At 41.0% G+C, this 24,542-nt stretch overlaps 16 protein-coding genes across 16 annotated transcripts; 10 read left to right on the top strand and 6 right to left on the bottom strand.

Annotated features, from left to right (window-relative positions):
• Positions 1 to 217: 217 nt before the first annotated feature.
• Positions 218 to 1,327, top strand: SET6 (Set6p; the record flags this gene model as incomplete). The annotated part of the gene is made up of 1 exon (XM_003679132.1): positions 218 to 1,327. One exon carries the CDS (start codon positions 218 to 220, stop codon positions 1,325 to 1,327), a length of 1,110 nt encoding a protein of 369 aa, XP_003679180.1.
• On the bottom strand, positions 1,304 to 1,894 carry ATG29 (Atg29p; the record flags this gene model as incomplete). The annotated part of the gene is made up of 1 exon (XM_003679133.1): positions 1,304 to 1,894. One exon carries the CDS (start codon positions 1,892 to 1,894, stop codon positions 1,304 to 1,306), a length of 591 nt encoding a protein of 196 aa, XP_003679181.1.
• A 247-nt stretch (positions 1,895 to 2,141) lies between these two features.
• Positions 2,142 to 6,602, top strand: REV3 (DNA-directed DNA polymerase; the record flags this gene model as incomplete). Its single annotated transcript, XM_003679134.1, has 1 exon — positions 2,142 to 6,602. The coding sequence occupies one exon, from the start codon at positions 2,142 to 2,144 to the stop codon at positions 6,600 to 6,602; it is 4,461 nt and encodes a 1,486-aa protein (XP_003679182.1).
• Positions 6,603 to 7,099: 497 nt separating this feature from the next.
• TMA16 (Tma16p) lies at positions 7,100 to 7,672 on the top strand (the record flags this gene model as incomplete). Its single annotated transcript, XM_003679135.1, has 1 exon — positions 7,100 to 7,672. The coding sequence occupies one exon, from the start codon at positions 7,100 to 7,102 to the stop codon at positions 7,670 to 7,672; it is 573 nt and encodes a 190-aa protein (XP_003679183.1).
• Positions 7,673 to 7,686: 14 nt separating this feature from the next.
• MRX4 (Mrx4p) lies at positions 7,687 to 8,913 on the bottom strand (the record flags this gene model as incomplete). Its single annotated transcript, XM_003679136.1, has 1 exon — positions 7,687 to 8,913. The coding sequence occupies one exon, from the start codon at positions 8,911 to 8,913 to the stop codon at positions 7,687 to 7,689; it is 1,227 nt and encodes a 408-aa protein (XP_003679184.1).
• Positions 8,914 to 9,049: 136 nt separating this feature from the next.
• Positions 9,050 to 9,553, top strand: NAT5 (peptide alpha-N-acetyltransferase subunit NAT5; the record flags this gene model as incomplete). The annotated part of the gene is made up of 1 exon (XM_003679137.1): positions 9,050 to 9,553. One exon carries the CDS (start codon positions 9,050 to 9,052, stop codon positions 9,551 to 9,553), a length of 504 nt encoding a protein of 167 aa, XP_003679185.1.
• Positions 9,554 to 9,645: 92 nt separating this feature from the next.
• Positions 9,646 to 11,646, bottom strand: SEC63 (protein-transporting protein SEC63; the record flags this gene model as incomplete). Its single annotated transcript, XM_003679138.1, has 1 exon — positions 9,646 to 11,646. The coding sequence occupies one exon, from the start codon at positions 11,644 to 11,646 to the stop codon at positions 9,646 to 9,648; it is 2,001 nt and encodes a 666-aa protein (XP_003679186.1).
• A 436-nt stretch (positions 11,647 to 12,082) lies between these two features.
• Positions 12,083 to 13,909, top strand: MEX67 (Mex67p; the record flags this gene model as incomplete). The annotated part of the gene is made up of 1 exon (XM_003679139.1): positions 12,083 to 13,909. The coding sequence occupies one exon, from the start codon at positions 12,083 to 12,085 to the stop codon at positions 13,907 to 13,909; it is 1,827 nt and encodes a 608-aa protein (XP_003679187.1).
• Positions 13,910 to 14,228: 319 nt separating this feature from the next.
• Positions 14,229 to 15,068, top strand: OSW1 (Osw1p; the record flags this gene model as incomplete). Its single annotated transcript, XM_003679140.1, has 1 exon — positions 14,229 to 15,068. One exon carries the CDS (start codon positions 14,229 to 14,231, stop codon positions 15,066 to 15,068), a length of 840 nt encoding a protein of 279 aa, XP_003679188.1.
• A 38-nt stretch (positions 15,069 to 15,106) lies between these two features.
• DAP1 (Dap1p) lies at positions 15,107 to 15,583 on the bottom strand (the record flags this gene model as incomplete). Its single annotated transcript, XM_003679141.1, has 1 exon — positions 15,107 to 15,583. The coding sequence occupies one exon, from the start codon at positions 15,581 to 15,583 to the stop codon at positions 15,107 to 15,109; it is 477 nt and encodes a 158-aa protein (XP_003679189.1).
• Positions 15,584 to 15,889: 306 nt separating this feature from the next.
• TDEL0A06470 (uncharacterized protein) lies at positions 15,890 to 18,247 on the bottom strand (the record flags this gene model as incomplete). The annotated part of the gene is made up of 1 exon (XM_003679142.1): positions 15,890 to 18,247. One exon carries the CDS (start codon positions 18,245 to 18,247, stop codon positions 15,890 to 15,892), a length of 2,358 nt encoding a protein of 785 aa, XP_003679190.1.
• A 207-nt stretch (positions 18,248 to 18,454) lies between these two features.
• On the top strand, positions 18,455 to 19,852 carry SPT14 (phosphatidylinositol N-acetylglucosaminyltransferase SPT14; the record flags this gene model as incomplete). Its single annotated transcript, XM_003679143.1, has 2 exons — positions 18,455 to 18,471; positions 18,550 to 19,852. 2 exons carry the CDS (start codon positions 18,455 to 18,457, stop codon positions 19,850 to 19,852), a joined length of 1,320 nt encoding a protein of 439 aa, XP_003679191.1.
• A 17-nt stretch (positions 19,853 to 19,869) lies between these two features.
• On the bottom strand, positions 19,870 to 22,035 carry NIP100 (Nip100p; the record flags this gene model as incomplete). The annotated part of the gene is made up of 1 exon (XM_003679144.1): positions 19,870 to 22,035. One exon carries the CDS (start codon positions 22,033 to 22,035, stop codon positions 19,870 to 19,872), a length of 2,166 nt encoding a protein of 721 aa, XP_003679192.1.
• A 159-nt stretch (positions 22,036 to 22,194) lies between these two features.
• Positions 22,195 to 22,716, top strand: CDC31 (centrin; the record flags this gene model as incomplete). Its single annotated transcript, XM_003679145.1, has 1 exon — positions 22,195 to 22,716. One exon carries the CDS (start codon positions 22,195 to 22,197, stop codon positions 22,714 to 22,716), a length of 522 nt encoding a protein of 173 aa, XP_003679193.1.
• Positions 22,717 to 22,927: 211 nt separating this feature from the next.
• MRPL40 (mitochondrial 54S ribosomal protein uL24m) lies at positions 22,928 to 23,812 on the top strand (the record flags this gene model as incomplete). Its single annotated transcript, XM_003679146.1, has 1 exon — positions 22,928 to 23,812. One exon carries the CDS (start codon positions 22,928 to 22,930, stop codon positions 23,810 to 23,812), a length of 885 nt encoding a protein of 294 aa, XP_003679194.1.
• Positions 23,813 to 23,879: 67 nt separating this feature from the next.
• Positions 23,880 to 24,521, top strand: HNT3 (DNA 5'-adenosine monophosphate hydrolase; the record flags this gene model as incomplete). The annotated part of the gene is made up of 1 exon (XM_003679147.1): positions 23,880 to 24,521. One exon carries the CDS (start codon positions 23,880 to 23,882, stop codon positions 24,519 to 24,521), a length of 642 nt encoding a protein of 213 aa, XP_003679195.1.
• Between the last annotated feature and the right edge of the window lie 21 nt (positions 24,522 to 24,542).

The raw sequence follows: 24,542 nt of genomic DNA on the forward strand, positions 1-24,542 counted from the left end.
TTATGAATAAGCGAATGTTAATAATGGTATTTAGGAATATTCAACTATCCATCTTGGTTCTATCTGTTTTGGTGATTAGTTGTTAATTTTCATTTAGCTGAAAGAGAAAATTTCACCGCTTAGTGCAGGCATCTCGATGAATCAATAAGTTCAATTGCAACATACACTTTCGTTATTAGCACCTAGTTGAGGTCGCTCGGGATGTGCAAATAGAATAATGGATAATAATTGTGAGGTTGGCAGAATATCGCCTTTTTTCGAGGTCAAAAACACTACTTATGGAGGTAGAGCATGCTTTAGCGCTGCACCATTAGAAAAGGGCACTGTAGTGCTAGAGGCAAACGATAGTGTGGGAACTTGTGTCGCGTACGATTTCCGGAAAGAGGTCTGCCATAATTGCTATACTTACCAGGACGGCAAAACTATGAAATTCAAAATGACTTATCCTGATATAGCTCATCTTGTAACCGATGAGGTGAAGATTAATGCCAAAAAGTTTAATGGTGCGGGCCTTTGGTTTTGCTCAGAAGCTTGTAAACTGGAATTTTTGACCCAACCTCATGTAATTGAACTTATTGCATGCTACGAACTTTTGCTTAGTGTGTTGAAGATGATGCAAAAGAGAGCGGTGGATGAATTGCAGGAGAGAAGTCGTGAGCAGATAACAGAGGATGTCATAAACCATGCGTGGCTTGAAGTTATTGACTCATGGATACCGAAAATTGATAAGATGAAACTATCAAAAAAAATGAGCCAGCTCCCGGATATCACTGAAGAGGAGTACAATTGCGCGAGGTTTGTCATCAAAAGCTTATTCACGCTAAAATACCTAGACCCAGAGTCACAAACTAAAGCAGCTTTCAAGACATTGCAGTCGAACGAACTTAGTAAAATAGCCAGGTTTCCGATTCTTCTCGATTTTCAGATTCTGATTTTCAAAACGTTGTATATTATCTTACCAGGGTATACGCGACAAAACCTATCTGTCAAGCTGTTCAGGCATATTTTGGGATCAGAGTACGGTAATGCATTTGGTATATGGGAGCAGGAAGAGTTATCAGAAAATAGAGAGTTCTTAGGGTATGCAGTTTACCCAAGGGCATCATACTTCAACCATTCTTGTGATCCAAATCTCACTAAAAGTCGTATCAAAGGAACGATGGTATTCACTGCGAACAAGGACGTACCGAAAGGTGAGCCTCTGTGTATAGACTATTCTGGACTTCTTAGCCATACCATGCTTAAACGACGTCAATTATTAAAAGAGAATTGGTTTTTCGAATGCTGCTGTACCAGGTGTGAGTCAGAGTTGCAAGCGATCCATTAATGCCTCTTCAAGGGCCGATGTGCTGACACTTAAACTAGAAGAAGTTTCACTATCAGAGGCGTTGCCATTCCTTCGGACCTCTTTATCATCACTTGTCAAATGTCTGGAACGATTCAAAATTTTGGATGTATGTAATTGTTGTAGAGTCTTTAAAGTCGTTTCCTTTGTCACATCTGTCAGATCATCTTGAGCAGGTCCTTGAATTTTCATACAACTCTCCGTCAGCGTATGAATACCTCCGGTGGGTTCAAATTGTTGAATGCTAGTCTGTCTACTACCATTTTCATTATCACTAGCCATCATCTTACGCTCGATTTGCTGTTCTAGTAGTTTCAAATGCATTGCAAAGAGCTTATAACTTCGTTTCTTGAGGAAATAATCTGGAGCTTCAAGTGTCTTAGAAAGCACATTCCAATCTATTTGGTCTTGGTAGTTGTCAAGCTTAGAGACTATGGCCCAAAGATGTTTCTCCTTCTCAACATTCCACTCAAAGGGAGCGGGATCGACAAAGCCGGCAGGTCGATTTCCCTTGACCTTTACATACACTACTGTGTTTGAGTTATTCATTCTCAGCCATTGAATTTGCGAATCAACAGATTAAAATAATTGGTTGAGCCCTGCTTTGTAATCTTCTCACTAGTGATTAATCGATTAAGGTTATCTTTACAGCGCGATGAACAAGCGACTGTGTTAAACACTCTGTAAGAGAAGGCCAAATTTCCGGCTTCAAGAGAGGGAAGTATTTCACATCAAGTTGGTTAAGTACCATCTTTGGCTGCTCTAATAATAGCTTAAGGGTCAGAGATGACGAGAAATGTCGGCGGATGACACTATAAGTTCTGAGTTGTACTCTACACTCAACTCTGAATTGATACATATCCAATTAAATGATTACGATTTCTATCTTACAAAACCTGGAAGATTGGATGCACTTCATGGAAATAGTCTGCCTATGAATGAGTACGTGAGAGTGCCGATTATAAGGGTTTATGGTCACCTACCAAGCGGCCATCAGGTGCTGTGCCACGTACACGGTGTCTTTCCTTACATCTTCATACCATACGATGGTCAAGATTCAGATACACCTACAACGATGAATCAGAAGTGTGCCCAATTGCATAATGTCCTAGAAATTAAGTCACAATTATCAATGGTCAAGAAAAAGGATATCAAACAATTCAAGCAGAAGATCAGTGGTCTCAAGTATATTGCTAACGTTTCGGTGGTCAAAGGGGTTCCCTTCTATGGTTTCAACGTTGGTTGGTCTCTTTTCTACAAGATTTCGGTGCTGGATGCAGGCTTCACAAACAAGTTATCAGATTTGATTAGAGATGGGAAAATGTTTGAAAAGCCTATAGAAACTTTCGAATCACAGCTTCCCTTTCTTTTGCAGTTCTCAGCTGATTTCAATTTATTTGGATGTTCATGGGTTGATCTCGAGCAGTGCTACTTCAGGACTCCGGTGCTTAACGCAGCTTTGGATTTGGACAAGATATTACACAATGAAGAGCTTGAGAAATTTTTGGAACACTTTCGGGATGAAAGTAGCAATACGCTCTCTGAAAAAGAATTCCCTAGAATGGGCAACGGTTTATTGGAAATTGACGTTTTACCTCAGTTTATTCGTAATGTTGATGATGTTCATTTCCGTGATTTGCATCACAACTTTTGCGAGAAACTTGATGATACTTCCAAACTTTTGAGTAAACCATTCGTTTCTTCGACCAAAAATATTATTCGAGAAATCTCAGCACAACGACAGGCTTTATCTCTAGACGCATTCATGGCCTCTGCAAGCATTCCAAGACTGGTAGACGAAAACGTGCAATGGCAGTCCTCCAACATGTTTGAAGGAAAATTCGAAAAAGCTGTCTCACAATCGGGCTCATTAAACACTGGCACTAACTTTCATAATTATGTCCAGAGTAGCGCAGCTATCGATACTGTGAAAAAGATACGAGACTCAATTAGCGAGCTTTGGCCCCGTCGCCCTGATCTAAATCTTGATCTAGAGAAGCCGAAAGTCATACCGGACGTCGTTGATACTCTAGATTGTGGCTACAACGTTGCATACGTCAGCGATGGAGAGAATGTAGAAGTTCCCAGTTCTCAGGACATCGAAGATCGGAATAACTTATTCAAAGACCGGGATAAGGACAAATCGGATAATGGGTCAGAGTTGAGAGCTGAGCATTTGACGGGGTCGACTGACTTAACAATGACGCAGAATATGGCGAAGAAATACAAGAAAAGAAGCCGATTTGCGTCAACCCTGTCAAATTCCAGAGGGCGCAAGAAGAACAAAATTCAAAGGGCAGGAATTAAAAATCCGGCAGGGTCATTCGTGTACGTGCGACCGCCAATTGATTTCAGCATGATTTTGAGTGATCTAGAATTAAAAGGTTTTCCTAAGATTGATTATAGAGATCCATATTATGGGAATCCGTTGGACCTTCGACAGAAACCTTACGTGTATGCTGGGAAAAGATTCGAGATACTGTCACCGCACTTAAGTTGCCGAATCCCAGTACCCTTTAGTGAGGAACATACAACAGAAGACAGAGGGGTAAAGGAGAATATTTTTCATTCTTGGAAGTATTTGAAAAGACCACCCAGCTTTGCAGAGATAAAAGCAGATTTACCGAGAAAGACTAAGAATCGATTTAAATCACAGCTTGAAAATCCTATTTCTAAGGATGAAATGCTTTACAAAGGCAATACTGACCAGCAGGCCAAAAGTAAGAATATAAAAGTACATTCTAGTCTAACACATTTCACTTTAGAGATTCATGTACAGACAGAAGGAGCAAAATTACCGGATCCGCAAAAGGACGAGGTGTCCATAATTTTTTGGCATCTCGAAAGGGACTCCTATCCATTTGACTTTCATGTTTCCCCCATGGGAATCATGGTTCTGAAGAGTCCTGATGTTGACGATAATTTCACAGATAGAATCCAAAGGGCAGCAGGAAAAATTCCCGTTGCCTTTTACGATGATGAATTTGATCTGTTCGATGCTTTAGTGGACATTGTTTTGATCTTCGATCCCGATTTACTATCTGGATTCGAGGTGCATTCTTCGTCATGGGGTTATATCATCGAAAGGTGCAGACAAGCGCACCGCTTCGAGATTGCAGACGAAATATCCAGAGTCAACAGTAGTGTTAAGACAAAACTCAGAGACCAGTGGGGTTACTCACACGCTTCATCAATTGTTATTTCGGGAAGGCATATGATCAATGTATGGAGAGCTGTTAAAGATGATTTAGCCTTAACAAAGTATACCATTGAAAACATAGCCTATGTGGCCTTTCGGCAGCGGCTCCCACACTTTTCGTTTCAATCGCTGTCAGAAATGTGGCGAAATAATCATAATCTGTCGAGCGCAAAAACAGTCTTAAGCTATTGGGTTGATCGTGTTGAGCTCAATATTCGCTTGCTTCAAAAGCAGGAATATATTCCTCGAGTAACTGAGCTTTCACGTCTTACCGGTATTGACTTTTACTCGGTTTATTACAGAGGTTCTCAATATAAAATAGAATCTATCCTAGGCAGATTATGCAAGGCAGAAAGCTTCATCATGGTAGCACCGAGCAAAAGACGAGTTAAGCAACAGAACGCTTTGGAATGTGTGCCGTTGGTTATGGAGCCGGAGTCTGCCTTTTACAAAAGCCCTTTGGTCGTCTTAGACTTCCAATCTCTTTATCCATCAATAATGATGGCATACAATTACTGTTATTCGACCATGTTGGGTAGAGTTCCTGAGCTAAAGGTTGGCGAAAACATCATTGGGGCCAGTCAGGTAATTTTGCCCGAGGGTTTACTCACTTTATTAGCTGATAACGTTACCATATCTCCCAATGGAATAGCATATGTGAAATCTACGATTCGTAAATCCACGTTGGCAAAGATGCTGGAAGATATATTAGATACCAGGTTTATGGTTAAAAAAACAATGACAGATATCGGCAGAAATAACGCCTTTTCAAGACGACTTTTAAACAGCAGACAGTTAGCGTTAAAGCTGATAGCCAATGTTACTTATGGGTATACATCAGCATCGTTTTCAGGTCGAATGCCTTGCTCTGATTTGGCTGACAGCGTTGTGCAAACAGGTAGAGAAACGCTTGAGAAGGCGATCGATTTTATCGAGAGTAATCCAGACTGGGGTGCTAAAGTGGTTTATGGTGATACAGATAGTCTGTTCGTTTATTTGCCCGGCAAATCAAGAGAGGAAGCTTTCACCATTGGGAAATCGATGGCACTCGAGGTAACAAAACGAAATCCTGCACCTGTTGAGCTTAAGTTTGAAAAGGTCTATCATCCAAGTTTGCTTGTTAGCAAAAAGAGGTATGTTGGCTACATGTACGATAAAAACGCTAAGCAAGATCCCATTTTTGATGCTAAAGGTATCGAAACAGTTCGAAGAGATGGTCATCGCGCCCAGCAAAAGATTGTGGAAAAATCAATCCGTATACTCTTTGAGACCCAAGACCTATCGAAGGTAAAACATTTCATCCAGGATGAGTTCACGAAAATCAGATTAGGCACAGTCTCAGTCCAGGACTTTTGTTTCTCAAAAGTCGTCCGATTAGGCGCCTATAAAAGTGAGCAAACGGCCCCTCCTGGTGCTGTTGTAGCTAAACGTATGATGAAAGAGGATCACCGTGCTGCACCTCAATACAAGGAACGAGTCCCCTATGTTGTGGTTAAAGGCCCGGCGGGCCAGCTGTTACGCGAAAGATGCCTATCTCCCGAAGAGTTCATGGCAAATGATAGCCTGGAGCTTGATTCCGAATATTACATTAACAAAACCTTAGTTCCCCCACTGGAAAGACTATTTAATATTCTTGGGATAAACGTTTCTGAGTGGGCTTTCCAACTAACAAGGCATAAAAATCTAGTTACAAGCATGGATGCAAAAAGCATAGACAGTAATCTCTCTTCTACTCAGTGCATCAAATGTCGTGGAGAGATTGGAAAATCAGATAGCCTTCTCTGCGAAAATTGTTTATCCGATCGTCCATTAACTGCCTCGCAATTGATTTTGCGTACAACCTCAAACGAGTCCCGCTTGAGATCTATATCAACAGTTTGCCGTACTTGTTGCTACCGTTACTCTAATGACGCAAGTGAAGTAAGCGACCATATTGGTGACTGTTGCAACTCTTACGACTGTCCCGTGTATTTTGGGCGAATGAAAGCCAGGGGTTCTGCGACTTCCAAGAGATTTGTACAATCGGCAGCAGCTTTGAAAGCTATAGATTACTGGTGAAGTGCGGCTGTTACTAATGTCATGATAGCTGAGTTGTATGTTGAATTTCAGGTTAGCGAGGCTGCTCAAACCTACAACTTGTTTGATTCCATTGTGAAAACAACTTGGACTCTAATGAAGCTGCCGTGAACTTAGCAGAAGTGATATTATTTACGATAAAATCTCAACCTTCGGTTTATAATTCTGTATTCCATTTTAGCTTCTAAGTAATGAGACAATTGGGAAACTTAATTTAAAACACCTTAAAAATACTGTAATTTAAATTAAATCAATTGAGTAAATGGCATTCGAGCAACTGCTGTTCTCTGAATTATTCTCTGTTATCGCTGACGATTATCTTAGTGGAGGCACTGTTTTTTTTTCTTCGAAGCGATGTCAAATTTTTAATCTCATCGCATCTCATCCCATCTCATTGCCTCTATCATATACAGTAAAGGGCTGCTCACAGGACCATTGCAAAGCTCTTCAGGGTCCACTTCTGTCAAACATCCTCACTTATGCCGTTATCAAAGTCTTTATCAAAGATACAAAAAAATTTCAAATCTGGTGGTAAGAAACCCATGGTACATCCAAGAGGCCGTAAATTCCAGCAGCTTAATAGAGGAACTTTGCGTGAGAATAAAATAGCGGCCAAGAAGAAAGCTTACAATGAACGGAGGTCAAACGAGCTAGCGAGGGTCAAGTTTATCCAAGATGTGATCAATCTGGACTCATTCAAAGATCAGAAAACTTTCGACCATCGTGAATCTGCTGTGTTCATACAACAGTTCATCTCCCGTGATGATCCAGAGTTAGAGGAATTCAAGAAGAAAAGAAGAGATAACAGGCCGCCTTCCAATAAACAGTTGATCTTACAGCAGAAGAGAGATTCGGAGATGGAAGAGTTTAAGAAAGGTTTCTTATGCCCTGATTTAACGGATGAGAAAAACGTCAAATTTCTGAGAAATTGGAATCAATCTTTTGGCATGATGAGTACGCTTAAAATGGTTAGAATAAACACTGACGGTGAGCAGGTCGTTGGTGGGAATGCTAAGCCAGCTACCGACAATAAAGATGTGGACATGCAATAATAGTCTATAAAAATTCAACTTGATGCTGAAGAGCGTGGATGGTCTTTGACTCGCCCAATGCTTGACTGGAATTCATATGAGCCATAGATAAGTGCGACAACGATTGAGGTCAATAACCAAGTGTTCCTTTTGAAAGATTTATCTGCCTTTAAAGGGCTGGCTGAGGAGGCTTGTCTTTGGAAGACAATGCTTTGAGACTGGTCGTATAGATCACCAACTAGTTTCCATCCCTTGTTCTCGAACCGATTTATGACGCTAAGGATTTCTTCCGGAGCGCTGCCAGAACTGTTAATAATACCAAACAGATCTTTGTAATTTATATTGAATAAACTGTTATCGTTCGAAAGTGGAGCAATTCGTTCTGTTTTTGTCGTCAACTCGTAGACAAGCAATTCCTTTGATTCATCATCAGTTGAGCGTTGAGAATCCGGAACTGATGGTGAAGAGAAGAGAGATGCTAGTCGTCCAATAAGGCCCTTTCTTGCTCTCTTGTCATCAGAGGCAGTGAACAGTATTTGGCCTGCAGAGAGATTTTCTGGCCCTTGATAGTTTTGCTCCCAATTGTATTTTTTAGCTTGTTCCCAAGCATATTTTCTTCGTTGTGATTCATGTTGTTCAGCTTTCTGTAGGTAATGCTCGAGGCATCTAACGTCAATATTTCGTGAGTTTTCAGACTGTGATCGTGATGTATTTCTATCGTCTTGGCTCTCGTAACTTGAAAAAATCGAAGATTTCTGTGAAGCTTCTGCGTCAACTTCTCCATTTTGAAGCTTTTTCAGTACTTTTTGTATAGGATCTCTGTTTTGAGGACTGATTTTCAATAACTGTTTCCGTTTCTTTCGACTTTGCTGAGTATTTTGTTCTTCAATCCTCAAAGGTATTATTACATTAGCCAAATGACTGTTACCTGCCTCTTTAATAACCTCCCACAACCTCTGCTCATCAATTCGGTGCTGCATGATCAGCTCACATAATCTTCTCGTTGACACTTTTTCGTCTTCTTTTAAGGCCAAAATTGCTTTGTATTCCGGAGAGTTTTTGGTTGGGGTGTAGCTTCCTTCAATTGACCCCATTAGGTTCTTTTTGAATATATTCAAGGCCTTCTTCCTGGGAGTTCTGGGATCGAACACTGAAGACCAATCTAAATCTTTATTTCTCACATTAGCATAATGGCGTACTGTTAAAAGGATATGATTATAATTGCGTGAGAGATCTCTATACTTGATAATAGTCAGCATCATTGGCTCATCTGTAACCTGCTCTTTTTTCTAGTGAAATACTTGATCAACTTGGGCTTTTTGTTAAACAGTTTAATAAAAAAGTACAGTCAAATAATCGATCTGATACAAGACTTCAAGACCCTCAACAGCTATTACGATGCCTCGTGATTTGACTGCACTCGATAATGTCTATGAGAACAACCTGGGAACTTTAGTTAAACTATGCAATTCCGTTTTGCCCGTGCAATATCCTGAAAGTTTCTTTCAAGAGTTGTTCCCCAAGGGCAAGAATGCTAAAAAAGACACCTTCTTTGCTCAATTGGGTTACTACAGTGAGATTGCAGTTGGAGGAGTGAAGGCTAAACTTTTGCCCAACAAAAAGGGCGATGTTCTTCCTCAAGGCGTCTATATTGAGATTCTAGTAGTGTTAGAGCACTATAGAGGTAAAGGTATAGGTGGAAAACTTTTGAGTTACGTTGAAACTGAATGCAAGAAGCACTTCCAGCACGATATTTATGTTCACGTTGCAACTGACAATGAATCTGCCATCAATTGGTATATCAAGCATGGATTTGTAAATGAAGGTAATATCTTGAAGGATTATTACAAGGATACCACAGGATCTCCCGACTGCTATGTCCTGAAAAAGCATATTCCATGAGTTGCAATACCATTTCTGGCTTGTATGAGGGGATATATAGAAATTTATCAATGCATAGATAGTAATAATTACAGATAGGACGCATCGACAGCTCATTTCGTCTCATCGACAGCGTCCTCTTCCACTTCGGTATCTGTGTCGATATCAGTGTAATCACTATCTTCATCTTCTTCTTCATCATCATCGTTGTCTGAATCATCTGATGACTCATCTTCAGTTCCATCTTCTTCATCATATTCAATGATTTTTTCCTCCGTCTGAGCAGGTGTCTCACGAACCTGCATGGTCATCGTGAAATCCAAGTCAGAGGTGAAATAATCTGTCGATTTGATGATGACTCTGAAAAAGGCGTCACCAGTCTCAGCGGGAGCTGGCTGACCCAATGGAATCTTTATTGTCCCAATAGACCATTCTTCAGGTTTGAAATTCTCATCTAAATCCTTGACTTGTCTCTTGTCAAAATCTTTGTTCAAGTTTTGAAGAGAAAGTTTGTCGATAACGACGGGCGTTTGTATCAATTTACCGTCTTTTTGTAGAGCCACAAGACAGCATAGTGCATTACGTCTTTTCGTTGGAAAAAATGGAGCATAAGAGTAAGGCATCGGTGGTTGAGATTCCAAGATGCTGAATGGATCTTTTTGAAATTCAAAATCTTGTGGTTCCTCTAGCATGGATTCAGGGAATTTCTCTGGTGGTATAATTTTTTGCTTGGCAGAACGAACCAAAAACTTCACTGAGATGTGTGGAGTTGATGATGGAGTTACTTGAGGTTCACCAGGAACTAAGAAATCTGCTTTAATCAATTTCAAATGAGGAATGTGCGAAGCCACCGTTAAGGTCTTTTTCAACTTGTGCTCATCATCAATTCCCAAAATTTTTCCGATCTCCTTATCTTCGTAAGTGAACAGTTTGCCCAAAGTGTAGATCTCATCAACAGACCCCTCCAAGAATTTTTCCTTGTTTACATTTGGCAGTTGCAAAATTTGACGATAGGGAGTATGAGGCACAGCTTGAACAATACATTTGAAAGTTTCTAAGGTGGCATTTGCGATCTCGGTATTTCTGACACCGCATGCCAGATCAAGTAGACCATGCAACAATGAATGACATTTACTGACAATTCTGAATCTTACCTTTGGATCCTTTAATCTGGAGTTATTAGTGCGGTCGATGTGATCGTGAATCAACTCCTCAAAATCTGCGGCAGTCAAATTTGGGAAGATAATCTTAAACTCCTCAGCATTGGATAACCAATTAACAATTAGATCAACTGTGACAATCTCTGATGGCTTAAAATTTGCTAATCTATCAACAAAATGGGAGGCGGTTTTCACATGAATACCCTTTTTGGTAAAAGAATTAGTCCTAGACCACCATTTGGTGACAAAGTATGGCAACACAATACTCAACATCACCGCGTAGATAAGAATAACCACAGGAGAAGCAACACGATCCACTAAAAAGCTTGGAAGTGCAATACCATGACTCACAGTTTGCGGTCCATCAGGATGACCATAAGTCAAATAATTTGCCTTTGTAATCTCGTCCGTTAGAGCTTCATAGGCCTTAGAAATTTGGACATACATCTCTTCTATTCTAGCCCTCTCTTCACCGCCCAGGTCCTTCGAAAGCTTATCTGGGTGGAACTTGACAGATAACTTTCTATATGCTGATTTAATATCTCTGTCAGTAGCGCTTGGTGAAACTCCAAGCAAAGCGTAGGGATCGAAAAGACCAGTTGCAGAAGCTACAATGGCATCATTTTCTCGAATTCTCTGAATCAAAAATGCGACTAGAGCCCACCCGACGATCAGTACTATGTTCCTCTTACTCCAAATGTTCGATCTCGCACTCTTTTCATAAGCCTGACGGAAAACTCTCACATCCTCAGTAACAAATTCATCATTAACTTCCTCAAGGATCTTCTGCACCTTCTCTTGCTCAGGATCGCCATATTCAGTTGCGTTGGATCGATCTAAAAACAATCGATAGATCTGCGAAATTGACAGAGGCACCAATACCACAAACAACATGGTCAAAACGAAAAACGGCCACGTTTCACTACCTTCGTCGTACTCATAGCTTTGCGGCATCTTTGCAAGCTCCTAACGACTCAATTGGCCCACTTGAACAGTGCTATTCACCGTCAAGAATGGATGTTGACCGTTAGAGTCTTCTTATTTTGCCACGTCAAAGAAGTACAAGTGCGCTCGTTGGATGTGACCACAAGCTCATCTCGCCCATTTGAAGTCCCTGGAGCCCTCTCCAAGCCCGTTAAACCAGTCCAGACAGCTTGGTACACGATATAGTACCACTGAGAGTCCAAATAGCATTCTTAGACAGTCAATTGGCTATGATTTACGCTGTTAATTCGCCAAGAGGTTCCATCATGTGGTGAATTTTTCATTTCTAGCTCTGAAAAAAAATTGTAATTCAAGCAATCTAACCATCAAGAGGACCACTTGAGTGGTCAAAACGAGCTTCCATTGAACGTCTTTCCGGGCTTTCGAGTGACTGGTAGGCTTCGGTATGAACGGGTATCATAACGTGAATAGTATCAGTGCTTTGGCTCAGCAGCAGTCGCAGCAAAATAGGGTCAAAGTTGGAGTGAGAAACTGGCAGAATGGGAGTGTGCAGGATCTCATGAACTTTTTGAGTCGTAATACTCGTATTGCAATGACTGATGCGAATGTTGAGGGACCATTAGTCACTGGTTATGTGCAAAATAGGACTGATGCAGATGCTTTAATGCGTTGGAATGGTATCAGGTTTGCAGGCCAAAATCTGAAGATAGAGATCTTAGAGGATAGTAATGGTGGAACTTCTAATACGATTATGCTTTTGAAGAATTTCTTGTATAGAAGATACAACGCACAGGCTAAGATGTTAGATTTGGGGAATTTGCATGCAGACCCCGATTTGGTGCAGAAAGGTTTGTTTTCTTCAATATCTACACAATCCAAGATGTTCCCAGCTTTGATGAAATTGGCCTCTAAGGAACCACAAATGGTTGTAGAGAGTATTAATCTGTCAGATAACAATTTAAAAGACGTCTCTGGTATCACTACTTTGGCACAAAGCTTCCCGAATCTGAAAAATCTATGCTTGGCCAACAATCAAATTGCAAGATTTAGAAGTTTAGAAGTTTGGAAGAATAAATTCAAGGACCTTAGAGAGTTACTTATGACTAATAACCCTATTACCAACGATAAGCTCTATCGTTCCGAAATGCTAAGACTTTTCCCCAAGCTTGTCATACTGGACAGTGTCATTGTTAGAGATGAACAAAAGCTGAATGTGATATATTCTCTGCCAATGAAACTTCAACAGTTCTTCTTCGAGACAAACGACTTAGGATCCTCATCCACAGATTTCGTTGCCAACTTCTTAAACTTTTGGGATTCTGACCGAACACAACTATTACCACTATACACTCCACAGTCACAGTTCTCCCTCTCGGTCGACTCTTCTATGCCCCCTTCGTCTGTGGCAGACTCGGATCAAAATCCATCTTTTGGCTACTATCTGTCGTCATCAAGGAACATTAGTAAAGTTTCGAGCGAGAAATCAATTCAACAACGGTTATCTCTGGGGCCTGAGACAATAAACAACGCTTTCAAGTCAATCCCACGGACGAAACATCACATACAGGATAGACCAAACGAATACTCCATGCAAGTTATTTCGTACCCGCAGGTTAATGGTTTCATAATAACACTGCATGGCTTCTTCGAAGAGACTGAGAAACCCGAAGTCGATGCATATAACAAGTCAAATGGACCCACAAGGACAAGACGGTTCAATCATGGTCATAATACTTCAAACAATAGACTATCAAAAAAATCCTTTGACAGAACCTGGGTGATAGTTCCCACCGGAAACGGTGTGGTAATAGCCTCAGATTTACTGGCAATCAGACCGTTCACAAGCGCTGCATGGGTTTTGGAATCTCAGCAACCAGTCACGAATACTTCATCTATATCAAACTCATCTGGTGTGAATCCTGCCGCAAATACTCCACCATTTGCATCGCCTGTACCTGGGGCTATCGGCACTGCAGGCGCGCCAACTGCTGGTGCACTTGGAACTCCTGTTATACAACCTAATAATCCAGCAATGCCACTGAACGGTGGAGCCGTACCTCAGATTGCTCCCACATTGCAACTTCCGCCAGATGTTCAATCCCGTCTGAACCCTGTTCAACTTGAACTATTAAACAAGCTGCATTTAGAGACAAAATTAAATGCTGAGTATACATACATTTTGGCAGAACAAAGTGGATGGAATTATGAAGTGGCCATTAAAGGTTTTCAGAGTAGTCTCAACAATTTGCCCAGAGAAGCTTTCATTCAATGAATCTCAACAATCAGCCCAGAAAAGTTACCATAAAATGAGGTTCCCATGTAATCTGTGGGTTTTCTGTTTATTGATTGGTTTCTTTGTGAGAAACAAAGCTTACATACGCGTATATATGGGGACAAATTTCTTTTCAAATTGTTGTTACAGTATATACTCGAAGTTTATTATTTTTCAATTTGTGTCGCCAGCAGAAAATAAAATAAAATGTCAGTAATTATGATCTTTATATTCTTTACAGGAGTATAAAGGCTCACGTATTGAGTAGCTAGGTAATCGAGAATTTGCAGCAATAATTTCGGATTATTTTGAATGAATTATGAGGGCACCACCTCCACCGAGAAGGTCAAAGTCAAGATTTTTAGCACATTGCGTTGTTCAGTTACGACAATTAATTAGCTGCTACAGATTGCGAAAACGGTGGCATTTGCATAAGCTGCACAAGATTCACAGGACAGGAGGAGCTGCCGTCAGTCCGATTTCCGGTATTCATGCCGAAGATATGATGAATATGCCAACCGCTTTACAGCCAAGAAATAGCAGGAAGAAACCATTGCTCATCGCTGAATTCCCAAAAGGTTGCTCCAGGTCACCAAGAGTGCGTGTTTTGCAAAGGAACAGATTATCAAAATTGATGATAAGCAAGAGAAAATATAAATTGAAGTCCTTTGATGTCGATGGCGCACGTAAACTGACCGTTCAAGAGGCTGTAACTCACCAATGTGCTAATACTGTCGGATCCATTAAAAAGATGACATCGAGAAATGCAGATGTCAGAGTAATTTATCATGAGACGAATGTTATTAAATGTTCGAAACTAGATTTCTCAACCATTAATCCTCAATCGCCAGAATTGTTTGAATTTGCACCGAACAGATCAATACGAATTAAAGATTATCCATCGCTTAAAAGAAATGCTGCAGCAGGTCTGCAAGTAATGAAAAATAAAACTCAAGAATTAAGTGAAGACACGGCTCAAAATTATGCTTCAAAATTTGAGCGTCTCACTCTAAACAATCACAGACATAATTCTTCGGGAAAAATTATCAAAGTGAGCGAATTCCCTGAGGCTCCACTTATATCTTACTCAAGATTGGTGCCAACTGTAGTTGCTGAAAACACCAGTTCAAGGTTTTATAAGCTAAATCAAAAGGTATGATCATAATCATGGTAGTACGTTAATGGTATATAAATAATTTATTCAGAATCTTGCACTTTGTCATTGACACCTGGTTCAGGTAACAAAGTCCCTATACAAGGATATTTCTTTGCGAAATGTTCTGCCCACCCGTCCAGAATTTCTAGCTGGTCGGGCTTCAAGTCTCTTAAATCATCGATAGGTCTATCCCAATCTCTCACGGTATCGAGATCGAAAGAGTTCAAGGCGAGCCCTCTGGAAGCATCATGACCTGCAAAATTTGAATATGGACCACTTGGACCGTAAAACTGTCTTCCATTGGTACAATCATACACTTTACCCTTTACTGCTAGAAATATCTTTTCATCGTCATGACCATTAAACTTGTATAAAGTACGGGGGTAAAATTTCCCTTCTACAACAGGTTCAGCTACTTTATTTGTAGAGTCAGTGTTGGCATTGGCATCTGTGGACAGACCTGTAGGATCTTCTGAAGTTTTGTAGCCACCGAATAGGAGATTCTTGATAAAAGACATAATGATAATTTGAAATTCGTTGAAAAAGGGAGTTCTAGCTGCTTGGTAGATCTTAATATAGACAATAAAATCTACAGTTCAATCTTTAGATAGATTGTAGATATCCTCATCACATCCAGGTTCAGCCTTGTGGCACTTGTTGGATAATTATTTAAACGATAACCTACTGACGTCATGTGTGATACATAGTCATTGAACAGCTTCACTCGATAGGCCTCTAACTCTGTCGTCAATTAATATTCAGGGCTTTTCAAGTATCTCTCTGTACCCGTTTGTTATGCAAAATCGATTCATATAAATTTTATATCAGTTTCCTACATCTGTAGTCTCTTCGAGAAATATAGTTGCCGAGTATTCGAGTGCCTTGGCGACCAAATCAAGCTCTTCTTGAGCTCGCTGCCAGTCTCCGTCATTTACTGCATCTCTAACACCTGGAAAACTCCACGAGTCGTCACCGTCACTTTGAGTCCAAATTGTAGGACCAAGTATAACGTTTTTATAGTAGGGCCTATTTGCTAGGCCGTCGGGATAACATTGTCTTCTTCCGATGTTTGATAGTTTTTTGTTCCAGGTCCATCTGTGCACTGAGATCAAAGAAGGTTCCATTCCTTCTTCGCGGGAGAATACAATGTTTTGCCAGCCCTTATGCCAAGCGGACCATTCTTCGCCGATATTCCTCCAGGTCAAGAGAGATTCTATAACGCCTTGAAAATTTAATTTACCAGTCCATTTTTTCTCTACCGCTTCCAAGAGTTCGTTGATGTATTGTATGTATCCACTGACATCATATGGGATAAAAGGTTTATCTGCAAGTTTCAAAGCGGATTGGAAGGCAAATAACAATACGTCAGACAGATCTTCACGTTTGCCTGAGTCCTCTAGCAATGTATCAACATTGCCGAATAAATCCTGCGAAGTTCCAATTGGCGGTTGAAAATTCAATACCTTTGGGGTGGACAACACCGAAACGGGAATACCGTTAGCCATGAATGGGGTCCAGTCCCCGTATTGCTTAACGTGCTCCAAAGAAACATCAAAGCCCATGTTCTCAAGCTCGCTGCCAAAGAACTGGTGTAAAAGTGGATGAGCTTGAACATTGATTTTCTTCTCATTCGGGTCAATACCTAACTGACTTATATCCAGTACGGAATAGACTTCGTCCTTCAGTTTATCTAATCTCTGCTTCACCAGTTCAGCGGATCCCACGTAATTGAACTCTGCTCCCCCAAATGAAATGAAATAAATATTTCTTAAAGGTTTCCAATCATATTTGTATTTTAGCTCTTGAAACATCTGAAGTAAAGAGAGAAGCATGGTAGTACCGAAAGCAGGATACGTAGCTCCATTGTTGGTGCTCGTTCTAGATGCAGCAATGACTATAGCCTTGTCATTCTGCTCCCTTCCCTCTATCTTACCCAGGATATCATATACAGGGTGTTTACTTCTAACGGCCATTTCGACGTACATGTCAATTAGTACATCCCCCGGCTTTCCACTGGCGTTATCTTCGAATTTTACACCATCTTCAGAGAGTAAGGAGAGGAGTTTTGAGCCTTGATTCCAAGATAGTGGAATTGTCAAAATTGTAGGTACGCTCTTTGACTGCTCAAGTTCAGTGTCGACTTGAGGGGCATATACTTCGTTTAAACCGGGATCAATGGCATCTCCTGACCAGTATTGCGGCATGCCAACACTCCTCTGCTGTATTACGTCTTTGTTTTCCTCGAAGGGGCTCGTTATGAAAATAAGACCCTGTGCACCATATTTCTGTGCTGCAAGTACCTGCTCACTAACGAGTTTCCCATAATGAACCAGTAAAATGTAATCACCGACTAGTACATCCTGATCCTTCAATCGTTGTAGATCCTCAGTAATACCCATATTTGCATATATTAAAGACACTTTTTTCAGTTTCCCAGTAGCCGCTAACGGATTAAAGTTTTCAGGTGTAAGTTCTATATCTACCTCCTGATCGTTCTTGAAGGCTTTCAAATACATCTCCTGCGGGTAGTTTGAGTACGCTAAATACTCATTCTCTTTCACCAGCCGCAGCCTATTGTTGTTCATTGATTCTTCTATAAAGTGTCTGATTGCAGAGTCGCCTTTGGTTCCAGACATGTGAGGCATACTACTCAAGTATTCCCAATCACGTTCGAATTTGGAGAGATCAATCGACGATTTGGCATATTGCAATAACACACCATGATCAGAAAACATTCCTTTATAAGCAGAAGTTCTCTCCCCAGGTATGAAGCCACTGGTGAGTACCATATAAGTGATGGCAGACATCGCAAATATGTAAAAAAATCGCCTCAGGATCAACGGGTTTCCTATCTTGTTCAGGTAGTGGTCAACCTTATCTGATGCCATACCCAGCAATTGGGCCATAGGATCTACTATTTTTTCTCTCATGGGTTCAACCACATTGTCGCTGAATTGGTCCCTGAAACGGCGAAACTTGCTTACTAAACGTTCATTATCTTGAACATCCTCTATAATCATGGACTCCATAGAGCTTCTGTGCTCATTTGGCTCCCCTTCATTCGAATCATCAACGTATTCAGGTGGTTCCGGTGGCAAGTCTTCAGCTTCACCTTCTGATGGAATACCAGCCTCAATATTCGGCACCCGATCGTAACCACTTCTGGTTCCAAGTATTCTCATTCAACGACAAATATTTGATCAGCCTCAGAGGTTTCAACCTTTACCTCGGGGTTGTTGTTCTCGAAGTCAACTAACTTTGAATGCGCCTTGAAAGATTATAGTTTTGAAATAAGTACACTACTAGATGGGCATCGCTTGAAGGAAACGACTTCATACAAGCGAGAGAACGCTTTCATATCCGTCTTAGCTCATAAGGTCTAACTCAAGATGGGCTACAATATAGCGTATGCAAATTGGCTGTCAGATCGCCATTTGGCTTGAAAGTTTCAATACTAACAGGTATGTCGACCAATTGATAACAGAATGGCCTGTGATTTCTTCTATCCGCAGCTTGGTGGTGTGGAACTTCATATATATCATTTATCTCAGAGTTTGATACGGTTGGGACACTCAGTGGTGATAATTACCCATGCTTATGGTGATCGAGTGGGTGTACGACATTTGACCAATGGTTTAAAGGTATATCATGTCCCATATTTTGTTCTACACAGAGAGACAACATTCCCCAATGTCTTTGGTACATTTCCCATTGTCAGAAACATCTTGATTCGTGAACAGATTCAAATTGTGCATTCTCATGGAAGTGCTTCGACCTTCTCCTTAGAATCTATCTTTCATGCCAACACAATGGGTCTCAAAACTGTCTTTACAGATCATTCCCTTTATGGATTTGCCAATATCACGGCCATCCTGGTGAATAAATTGCTTACATTCACGTTAACCAATACTGATAAGGTTATATGTGTCTCTAATATCTGCAAGGATAATATGATTGTGAGAACTGACATTTCACCAGACAGGATATCAGTGATCCCCAATGCAGTGGTCAGCGAAGATTTCCAACCTCTTAAGGATAGAAAGCCCTCCGATGGCACTATTACTATAGTGGTTATCAGCAGATTATACCCAAACAAAGGTGTTGATATACTCATACGGCTTGTGCCACGCATATGCGCTTCACATGATGATGTCAAGTTTATTATTGCAGGAGATGGACCCAAGTACGTTGAGTTGCAGCAGATGATCGAGGCCTGTAGATTACAAGAGAGAGTTCAGTTGATGGGATCGGTGGCGCACGAAAAGGTGAGAGATGTGATGTGTCAAGGTGAGATCTACCTTCATCCAAGTCTGACGGAAGCTTTTGGAACTGTGCTGGTGGAAGCAGCTTCTTGTGGCTTGCTAATCGTTTCTACAAACGTTGGTGGTATTCCGGAGGTGTTACCTGAAAGTATGACTGTGCACGCACCAGAAACATCAGTCTCGAGCTTAGTAGAGGCAACAGACAAGGCCATTGGTCTGATAAAATCTGGAAAAATTGAAACCTCGTCATTTCATCAGGAAGTATCTTCGATGTACAATTGGATGAATGTCGCAAGAAGAACCGAAAAGGTTTATGAAGGTGTTTTCGAGGACGCACAACCGAGAGATAAAAACTGGGTTCATATGGTTAAGCGTTTCTACAGAAGAGATGGTAGCTGGGCAAAACATTTGTACGTTTTGTGTGCTATCGTAGAGTACATTATCTACATTGTCCTTGAGTGGCTTTACCCCAGGGAAGAGGTTGATGTGGCCCCAAAGTGGCCCTCGCCTAGCAAATTTATATAAGGATAGACTGTGGATTTTTAAGTGCGCAAGTCCCTCATTTTCAAATCCAACACATCCTGTTTAAACCTTGCATTATGAATGTAATTGGACTGCATTTTTCCGCCATGTTGGTAGGACGGAATGGTGGAGCACTTGGCGAAATCCAAGATGTTTTTGGCAATTTCATTCGTCTTCTGTTTCAAGTTCGGCTGTTCAATATTACTGAAGACGGGTGATAAGGTAGTCTTATCATCGGTGAGCCACGTAAAATCGGTCGCGACGGTTTCTTCATGTTCCGTCAAATTGACGATCACACTCTGCAGGTCTTTGATCTCAGAGAGCAGATCTGACTTTCGTACGTGCTTTAAGTGTGCCTCAGTAGTGATACTATCAAATGAAAGATCTGCTTCTTCCGCATATGATCTGGATGGTATCTTGGTTATTGGCTGCTCAATAGCCAAGCTCTCGCTATTAGAGGAATTTAATTGATCACTACTTTCCAAAGACACATGATCAGCAACTTTCGGCAAGTTGGCTTTTGTCAGCTTCATTTCCAACAGCTTATTTTTCACATTTAGTTCATTAATGACAGTATCTTTCTCCGAAATTTTAGCATGAAGCTTGGCTAATTGGTCGTCTGCCATGCCCTGATGTTTAATATTGGTTACACGGTTAGAGTTAGGTCTTGGGTTACATTCCGGGAATTCCTCTTTTTTTGCTGCGTTATACTGTGGATGCTTCAGGTCATTGAGTAAAACTGCGAATGAATTTTTATAGCTGTCTAGATCGACCTTGTTCACATCAGTTTCGTTTTCAACCTGGCCCTCGTCATACCTTTCAATCATTGATGTCACCATCTCGAGTACGTCCGAGATGGTTGTGCTATATAATACATTCAGCTCTCCGCCAAGCTTTCTTTTCTCCTCCAACTGCTGACATAGTTCCTTGATGGAAACCGAAAGTGAATATATGCCACGAATGAGCCCGATGCTGTCATCTGGTAGGGATCTCTTTTGCAGATTCGCCAATAGTTGAGTCAAAATTGGGCCAAAAATGAAAGGTAATAACCCAGTTAATAATCGACAGCTCGAGTCAAGAGACTCGTAATGCCGAATAAACGATATTATTTGGGTGATATTGAAGGTATCCTCGCCAATGCTACCTGTCAAGAAAGATTCAAAATAAACCGTACAATTGCCGAACTGTTTTCGTATTCGTTCAGAAAAATCACCGGGCTCTTCAGATTTCTTTGCTATCTCACACAAGGTTGCGAAGTAAAGCTGTGCTTTAAGTTTGAGTCTCAGAGGCAAGTTGAACTTGTCATTGCCTACCGATCTCAACAAAAATTCAAATTGTACTCCCAAAACTTGTGCCGTAGGTTTTTCATTACCAAATACGACCTCGTAAATCTCCTGCAGTAGATCACTCTTCTCATTTTGGGCTACAATACCCTGTATTTGGCTACGCAAACTTAGCTCTCGCTCTTTGACGCTTGCCAGGTCTTCAGCGTGACGAATCTCGATAGATTTTATCAAGTCAACGCTTTCCAAGATTTTCTGCTCGTCAAAACTACGCTCCAACGCATTTAATTGACTTCGTAATTCCTCTTCAATCTCAGCATAAATAGCTAGCATAGATTCCTGCTGTTTGTTTTCTTTTCGCAGATCATTCAATTCTTTATTCAGATCATCCTCTATTTGGTTGGTCGATGCATCCCTTACCTTTAAATTAGCGAATTTCTCCTTCAAGGATTTGATCTCAGTTTTCAATACATCATTCTCCTCCTGCACAGTGGACAACTTTTCCTCAAGTGCAGTATACTTTGAATCCCACTCTTTCACTGTTCGCTGTGAATCAGATGCTGTCTTTTCATGATTCAGTTGTTCCCATTTCATATGCCACTGTCGAATCTTACGCTCAAGGGCTTCCACGACACTATGTAATTTACGGTTCTCTTCTCTCAGAGCCCAACCGTCATCAATCTTACGAATATCCTCTGATTGCGCAAAAATTCCATAGTTTCCCTGTTTCTCTTGTAGATCAAAATACCTCTTTCCCTGAACACTTCCATCATTGATCCCAACACAGTCTTCAAGTTCGATCCCATACCACCAACCATCACAGAATTCGGTAACGCCAGTGTACCGGACAACTCCTAATTTTCCATCGACCAGTACCCGATCACCAGTCACTACTTCATCCATAGCATACCGACCCAAAACTGTTCACTTCCATGTCTTGTATCTCCTTCCTTGTAGTCAGTAATCGCGAATAAATGATAAATAAACACGTCAAATTAACGTTTACAATACAAATTTATTACACAACAGAACAAGTAAGAACGATTAGAACCAATTGCAACAATGAGCAACCTCAGAAGAAAGCCCAATAAGCCTATCCCATCCTTAGCTTCTCCTTCCGTGGACACTTCTCCCTTACAGGACCAGCTATTAGATGAACAGAAACAAGAGATCTACGAAGCGTTTTCTCTCTTCGATATGAACAATGACGGATACTTAGATTACCATGAATTGAAGGTTGCTATGAGAGCCTTGGGATTTGACCTTCCAAAGAGAGAAATATTAGATCTAATCGACCAATATGACCGTGATGGACGCCATCTGATGCAATACGAAGATTTCTACCTGATCATGGGAGAACGAATAGTAAACAGAGACCCGGTAGACGAAATTCGTCGAGCATTCAAGCTTTTCGACGACGACCACACAGGAAAGATTAGTCTTAAGAACTTAAGGCGAGTAGCCAAAGAATTGGGTGAGAACCTCACTGACGAAGAACTACGGGCCATGATTGAGGAATTTGACCTCGACGGAGACGGAGAAATTGACGAGCAAGAGTTTATAGCCATCTGCACCGACAGCTAGTTCTAAAACCAGTCAAACCGGCCCAAAAGGCCACAATTGTACCATTAGTCTAATGCTTTATAGCTCCAGAAAGCGGTCACCCGTATTACTCTGAAATTTTTCAAGAATCAACTCTAAGAATTTGAAGAAAAAATGGACTATTAACGATGAGTGAAAGCTTGAAAGAAGAAGTTAGAAGAGTTCTAATAGCAGATCAATTGGGTGAGTGAAGATGTCTAGTGGCGGGTATTTGCACCTGACGAAGGTGGCGCGTGTAGCGTCCAAGATGAACAATGTTCCGAAGCATTTGGAGTCCCGTATAGAGAAGATTGTGAGGACATCTACACCAGAGTTTATGAGACCAGCTTTACCAAGTGTGAACGAGGAGGATAAATTTCAGACTGTCAAGGATTGGCGGTTTCTGCCGGGGGACCGTGTTGTTATATTGAAGGGAGAGAAGAAGGGAAATATATGTGTGGTTAAACAACACGATGTGATGACCAATGGGTTTATCCTAGACGAAAATGGACCCTCATCGAACGTTCCTGTGCCCAAACAATTTTGGCTCGAGGGTCAGAGAACACATATGCTGACTGTCCCCAAGGCTGTGAGGCAGCAAGATCTGAGATTGGTCGCTGAGATCGATGATGCTGCTAATCCAGGCCAACTAAAAACCGTGGCAGTTAAGGGAATTGAGTTCAAGGGAACTTACTATGACGATGGATATAAAAAAATGATGCCTTACAGATCAGTGATTGGCCAAAACGATCTTATTATTCCATGGCCCAGACCAGAACCTACGGAGGATGGTGATTTGGCTACGGAACCAGCATTAGCAAGAGAACAAACCTTTTGGATTGACTCTATAGTGAAGAACCCTGTTCCAAGGGATGCTCTACTGACGGTCCGTAACCCAAGGTCCAAGTTCAGAAGAGGTACTCTGACAGCTCGCGATATCTCCAAGTTGGTAGCACCGAAGATGCCATTATCTGAGACTAAGAAGGCATATTTGGCAGAGAAGAAAGAACTGGCTCAAAGGCCAAGACCTTCTATCACAGATGAGGAGAAGGCTGCCATCGGACAAAAGATTTACGACCATTTGAAGGATCATTTATAGTGGCTACTTTGTAGTTTTTTCGTGTATATACAAAACATTCATCACTAACTAAGTGGCTAGAAGCAAGATGTCTTGGAAGTTTGCCTTGGAACCGTATATCAAAAATCCTGGAGGGTTTGAGAGTGACGAAGTGATCTTTTATGATGATAAAGTGGTAATAATTCGCGATAAGTTCGCTAAGTCTGTGTGTCATTTGTTGGTGCTGATACGGGATCCTCAGCTAACAAGACAACACCCAACAACTGCGCTCACTTTAAAAGTCCAGAATGACCTGGATCAGTATATCGATAGGGCACAGGACTATGCTTATAAAGATTTCACTAGCCGGTATAAACCATTGAAACTAGATCCGTTCTTCGGGAGCGATGATGAATTCAACGATAAATACTCATTTATCGACAGTTTTATTCAAGTTGGAGTCCATAGCGTGCCTTCTATGGCTAATTTACACATTCATGTGATGACCAAAGATCTGAATTCGGATAGACTCAAGAATAAGAAGCATTATAATTCTTTTACTACGGACTTCTTTGTAAATTGGGACAAGTTGCCGCTAGACCAAGTACCAGATCCTAAAGCAACTGAAGAACAATATTTGAAGAATCACGATTTAATCTGTCAATATTGTAGTCAAAATTTCAGTAATAAGTTTGCTAAATTGAGACAACACTTGACCCAAGAGTTCGATCAGCATTTCAGAGCTGTTTAAGTAGACATGAGTTACATTATT

This window comes from Torulaspora delbrueckii, chromosome 1 (assembly GCF_000243375.1).
Source record: "Torulaspora delbrueckii CBS 1146 chromosome 1, complete genome".
In the NCBI taxonomy this organism is placed as follows: Eukaryota; Fungi; Ascomycota; class Saccharomycetes; order Saccharomycetales; family Saccharomycetaceae; genus Torulaspora; species Torulaspora delbrueckii.